The sequence below is a fragment of the Triticum urartu genome, chromosome 2A (assembly GCF_056163025.1).
Source record: "Triticum urartu cultivar PI428250 chromosome 2A, HENAU_Tu73, whole genome shotgun sequence".
Lineage (NCBI taxonomy): Eukaryota > Viridiplantae > Streptophyta > Magnoliopsida > Poales > Poaceae > Triticum > Triticum urartu.
In genome coordinates this window covers 8,907,679-8,914,133 of record NC_141874.1, presented here as the reverse complement: position 1 = coordinate 8,914,133, position 6,455 = coordinate 8,907,679, and the positions used below count along the sequence as shown (strand labels likewise).

Sequence of the window (6,455 nt, the reverse complement as noted above, 5' to 3'; positions counted from 1 at the left end):
AGTGATTATGGCTTTGTACATGAACCTCCACAGGCACAGCCTTGATAGTCTCGGTTGAGACTATCGCACTATTGCTCGGAGGTGTTGCAACTTCCATACTAGTTTCTTTCAAGATCGCCTCCGCAGTAGCGTATACCTGAGAAGGTGATCTAGATTTCCTGCAAAAACGATTGTCATTTCGAGATTTCCAAATACACCGCAGAAAGGTATATAGTGAGGCAATGTTTATTTGCGGATGATTGGAAATAAGGAGAGCTTTAATACACACTATTGAAAGTTGCACATTGTTGGCACACAACCCTACCCCTAGCTCTCCTCTCTCTCTCTCACCGAGCCCTCTCTCTGATGCCATGGCGCGAACCGACGAAGGAGAAGGAAGGAGAGGAGCACACAGGGGACAGGTTTTTCCGCGCACGAACGCCACTGCCTTGAGCACGAACTCAACACACCCCGCACCGTTACAACGATCACCGCCGCGGCTTTATATCCGGAGCCAGCGACCGGGCAGGCACCCACGCTCCCTTCCCCTTTGTGCCCGCGATCCGCCCGCCTCGCTCGTGCCCACGACGCGCTCTGACACGCACGGGTCACGCGGCGGGCCTCCAACAGATCGCCCGCGATCACCCCGCGTGGCTCGCCAACGGCCTGCGGCCACACACATATGCACTGCGCACACCCGCACGGACGCGCCCGTACTGCACACACACGTGCTACTCGCCGCGGACCCGGCGCGTCCGACGCGTCCCGCTCGCGCCCATACACGAGCTGATCGAGCCCGACGAGCCACCGCGGCTTATTTGCCCTACATTTCACCTTCCTAAGCCGCAGCTAAGAGCAGCCCGCCGTCCTCGACACCATCGTCCCCCAATAGTGCGCGCTCCACCGCTAGCGCCTTCCTCAGCTGCAGGCACCCCCGTTTGAAGTGACCGCGCTCGCCGCACTTGTAGCAACGCCCACGTCGATTGCCACCGTTGCCCGAGGCCACGCTGCGCACGTCGTTGTCATCCGAGCACCTCCCTGCTGCCGCTCCCGTGCCTGCCATTGCGCCGCCGTGAACATGAGCTGCCCGTCATCTCGCTCGCCGCCCGCCTGCCCGCGTCCTCGTAGCCGCTCGTCGAACGCCTTCAGGCGACCCAGAGCCTCCTCAAACGCCATGGTCCCGACGTCACAGAATTGCTCGATCCCGGCCACCTCCACGTACAGGCGGTCCGGCACCGAGTCGAGTAGCTTCTTCACGAGCGCTGCATCCTCTAGGGTCGAGCCGAGCCCCGCGAAGCGCGCCGCCACCTCCAAGCCTGCCAGTGAACGCGTCCAGCGACTCGCTCTCCGCCATGCTCAGGAGCTCGAATACGCCGCGGAGCGTGCCCAGCCGTGCTGCCCGAACGCGATCCGCCGCGACAAACTTGACCTTGAGGCTCGCCCAGACCTCCGCTGCCGTCTTCTTTGACGACACTTGAAGCAGCAGGTCCTCCGCGAACAGTGGCTTGTCCTTCGCGATCACCGCCGCCGCGTCCTCCGGAACCACCACTGCTTCCCACAGCCCGCCGCGTCGTGGTTTGCCTCGACCTTGATGGCCGACGTCGTGTAGTTGTCCCTAGTGAGTAGAGTCACCGGCTGCGGCAGCGATGATAAGCCGCGGTGGCGCGTCGGGCTTGATCAGCTCGTGTATGGGCGCGAGTTGGACGCGTCGGGCGTGCCGGATTCGTGGCGAGTAGCGTGTGTGTGCGCGTCTGTGCAGCACGGGCGTGTCCGTGTGGGTGTGCGCAGTTTGTGTGTGTGGCCGCAGGCCGTTGGCGAGCCGCGCGGGGTGATCATGTGTGATCTGTTGGAGGCCCGCCATGACCCTTGCGCGACGGAGCGCGTCGTGGGCATGAGCGAGGCGGGCGGATCACGGGCGCGAAGGGGGGGGGCATGGGTGCGTGCCCGGTCGTTGGCTCCCGGTATAAAGCCGCAGCGGTGATCGTTGTAACGGTGCGGGGTGTGTTGAGTTCGTGCTCAAGGCAGTGGCGTTCGTGCGCCGGGAAATACCTCGCCTTGTCCCCCGCTACTCACTGGGGGCAACTCCACGGCATGGGCCATCAAGGTCGAGGCAAACCTCGACGCGGCCGGGCTGTGGGAAGCAGCGGTCGTGCTGGAGGACGCAACGGCGGCAGTGATCACGAAGAAGGACAAGCTCGCGCGGGCCTACCTGCTCGGCGCGCTCACGGAGGACCTGCTGCTGCAGGTGTCGTCGAAGAAGACGACGGCGGAGGTCTGGGCGAGCCTCAAGGTCAGGTTCGTCGGGGCGAATCGCGTTCGGTCGGCGTGGCTAGGCACGCTCCGCGGCAAATTCGAGCTTGTGCGCATGGCGGAGGGCGAGTCGCTGGACGCGTTCGCTAGCAGGCCAGGAGGCATGGCGGCGCGCTTCGCGGGGCTAGGCTCGACCCTGGAGGATGCAGCACTCATGAAGAAGCTGCTCGACTCAGTGTCGGACCGCCTGTACGCGGCTGTGGCTGGGATCGAGCAATTCTGTGACGTCATGACCATGGCGTTTGAGGAGGCTCTGGGTCGCCTGAAGGCGTTCGACGAGCGGCTACGACGACGCGGGCAGGCGGGTGGCGAGCAAGCTGATGAGCAGCTCATGTACACGGTGGCGCAATGGCGGGCGCGGGAGCGGCAGCGGGAAGATGCTCGGGACAACAACGATGTGCGCAGCGTGGCCTCGGGCAACGGTGGCAATCGGCACGGGCGCTGCTACAAGTGCGGCGAGCGTGGCCACTTCAAACGGGAGTGCCCGCAGTTGAGGAAGGCGCCGGCGGCGGAGCTCGCACTGCGGGTAGACGACGGCGTCGAGGACGGCGGGCTGCTCTGTGCCGCGGCATAGGGAGGTGAAATGTAGGGCAAATAACCCGTGGTGGCGTGTTGGGCTCGATCAGCTCGTGTATGGGCGCGAGCTGGACGCGTCGGGCATGCCGGATCCGCGGCGAGTAGCGCGTGTGTGCGTGTGTGTGTGCAGCACAGGCGTGTCCGTGCGGGTGTGCGCAGTGTGTGTGTCCGCAGGCCGTTGGCGAGCCGCGCGGGGTGATCGTGTGCGATCTGTTGGAGGCCCGCCGTGACCCGTGCGCGTTGGAACGCGTCGTGGCACCAGCGAGGCGGGCGGATCGCGGGCGCGAAGGGGGATGGAGCGTGGGTATGTGCCCAGTCGCTGGCTCTGGGTATAAAGCCGCGGCGGTGATCGTTGTAACGGCGCGGGTTGTATTGAGTTCGTGCTCAAAGTAGTGGTGTTCGCGCACCGGGAAAAACCTCGCCGTGTTCCCTGTGTGCTCCTCTCCTTCCTTCTGCTTCATCGGTTCGCGTCACGGCATCAGAGTGAGGGCTGAGTGAGAGAGAGGAGAGCGGGGGCTAGAGTTTTGCGCTAGCATCACACATGGTGAACGACTTACAAGTTGCAGCAGGAAAGCATGTACGCTGCTGACACACGGATAAAAAATCAAGACAGTCCTGGAGTAGACGCTGGAGCGGCTGGACGCTGACATCCCCGGCTACCCCTCTAACGAGTCTTCCACTAATTTCCATTGGTTAGTGCGATGGAGAACCTAAAATGCCTTGAATCTTTACCAAGGCGGCCGGCCACGTGTGGCCTCAGCATCACGTGTCGAGACGTCTCAACAACATTGAACTGTAGTACCTTCCAATAATCATCATAGTGTCGCCGAAGAAAAGCAATGTCCACTACCGGCCCTATATATACTCCATGAGATATTAATTGAGAATATGACATCAGTTTTTTTTATGCTCGAGAGATTCCGTGGCTCAGCTTGATTTCTGTGTTCTCCCTAGCTCATTTCTCTCTCTTGCATATATACTTGATTTTTTTCTTTGTCCAATATTGTTGGAACCTTAACGGTAAGGTACTTATCTCCTACCATCGTCCCATAATATAGGAGTGTTTTTAACACTAGTCTCCTGACCAATCACAATCTTTTCTCACTTTCGGAATTTCATTAGGATTCTGCCAAGAATAAATGCTCAACTGTGAAGATGTCAAAGGCATGTCAAAGGGGTCAATTTAGGGAACAAAGCTTATTGCCCTCAGCTAGCTAGGCTTTAACCACGAGAGAATATGTTAACGTTCCTGATTGCCGAACGAGTGGTGAGTACACCGGTGCTCGTCCATCTCACGGTGTTGTTGCCGTCTTTGTGGATTTTGCGATATTATTGTACTCTCCGTGGTGAAAAGAGGAACTCGCTAGCTAGTGGCCGATGAGGAACAAGATGATCGTTCCTGTTATAAAATCGTTGCTGATCTTCCGCTTCGAATCAAACGTTGAATAGGAAAACGAACAAATTGCACGGACAAGGAACCGAATAAGTGTATAGAGAAACGTGCAAGCTCTTTATTATAGCTCTTTTCGTTGTTTTCTCTTGTGATAACTCAAATCAACTTATGTATAAAAAACCCTCCATCTCATGGATCTTTATACCCTAACCCGCCATGGGCATTTTAGTAATAAACCCATATTAACCTTTTGATATGTTGCAAAGGTTTCATGCCATATTACTAATGCCATTAACTAACTCATACAAATTGGTTGAGTAACACACATGGGTTAATGTTTCCTAACACCCCCCCCCCCCCCCGCCCCCCCTCTGCGTTTACGGAAAAAGAGTGATTTCATGCATATATCTTGCACTTGTTGCCTCCTCAAAAACCTACTTGCCAAAACCCCTTAGGAAAACTCACTAAGGAAGAGTGCACAGTCTAGGCTTCAGCATTGAAATTTTTCTACTAGACCGATGATCTTTAGTATCATCAAATACAGCTATGATTCGGGCGTTCACCCCCCCCTGAACCTTGCAAGTCTCTAATATTCCTCCTAACAATTCCATGAACACATCTTTGAAAACTTGATCGTTGTAGGGACTTTGTGAAAAGACTAGCACGATTATCGCATGATGTGTTTGACTACTTATGTTGTGTTTTTGTTTTAACTATGTTTATGCCATTGCAATTCTAAGTTTCTTTCCTTTAGCTATAAACTATTAATGGCAATTTGTTCATGTTCTTGCCATGTTCACTTTCTAAGTTCTTGCCTATATTTCAACAAACTATTCACATGGCAATTTTATTCCATGAACCATGGTAAATTTGTTGTATTTGTCCATGGCAAATTTATGAATGGTCACATGGAAACTTGATACTCTCACCAATCCAAATTAAATTACGCAACTTTAGTACAAAGTTTTACTAAAGCTACGTAAATTAATTTGGATCGGAGGAAGTAAAATTTATTTCCTCATACATGATAAATTGCATAAATCTTCATTATTGTTAAGATTTCGACGGAAATAGGATGAAGTTGTCCATGTGTGCCTAGGTTCAAACATAATTGTTAAGCTTCCATTTGTTTTGTTTTGCAAGCTACATAAAATGTTAGTTTCTCATGCATGGCAAAATGTAAAATTTTCAGGCATGCCCTTTTTTACAAACATCACAACTAATACTTGTGTGTATCAAATATCTTAAATTGTAATGGCCACCATACCTTTTTCAATTTTTTTACTATATTTCCCATGCCCGCACTACAAAAGCTTTATCTTGTGCCCATGATCTACATAGGTCATTTTTATTTACTTTTTTGCCATGTTAATTTTCCTTTTTTTTACAATTTTTTTCCAAATTTGTGAGGGAACATTAGCTCATTTTGCCAATACCAATTTTTTTTCTTCAAAATTCCCATGTGAACAACATTTTACATGGAAAAATTGTGACATGCTTGTACTTTTTGGACCATGTCAACTGTGTTTTTTGGACCATGGCAAATTTATTGAACAATCCATCCGACATATATTTTTTGGACCATGACAAATCCTTTTTAAAAGAGCAAAATTCCTAAGTTTGGCATGTGCCCATTATAATTTTTTATCTTGTGCCCACGACATTTTTATTGTACTTATCATGGCAAATTTTCCATCACCTCTTCCGATAAATTCCTAATGTTGCCATCATCTTTGGAAGAACTAGATGATAACCCGCACGTTGATGTGGGGATGGTTTGCAGTATATTTCAGTGAGATTTGGTTGTATAGAACATAAATATTTTGAGAAATAACATAAAAACTAAAATTTAAATACATATGATTTATTATGTTTGATTATTGTATAGTTGTAAAATATTTATAATATAAGTAGCATAATAGAATTGAAATTCTCATGTATGTTTGCATGTTGAGGTGAGTCTTTTCCCGCTGACGTTGCGTGATGAGGTGACATGCTTGAATGTTGAGAGAAATAGGTTAGTAGGGTGGCCCTTTTCCCATGCATGCTGATTGATGTGGTGGCATGCTTGCATGTTGAGAGAAATAGGGCAGTGGGGGATTGTTATTTAGATATAGAAGATAAATCTCCTAATTTTTTCATGTACCCATGGAAAAATCCTAGATTTTGTCATATTTTTAAAACATATCTCCTAAAA

The 6,455-nt window shown here is 51.4% G+C and overlaps 1 protein-coding gene across 1 annotated transcript; it reads left to right on the top strand.

Moving 5' to 3' along the window:
* Positions 1-2,344: 2,344 nt before the first annotated feature.
* LOC147982798 (uncharacterized) lies at positions 2,345-2,863 on the top strand. Its single transcript, XM_087539354.1, has one exon. It carries the CDS (start codon positions 2,345-2,347, stop codon positions 2,861-2,863), a length of 519 nt encoding a protein of 172 aa, XP_087395480.1.
* Positions 2,864-6,455: the final 3,592 nt, after the last annotated feature.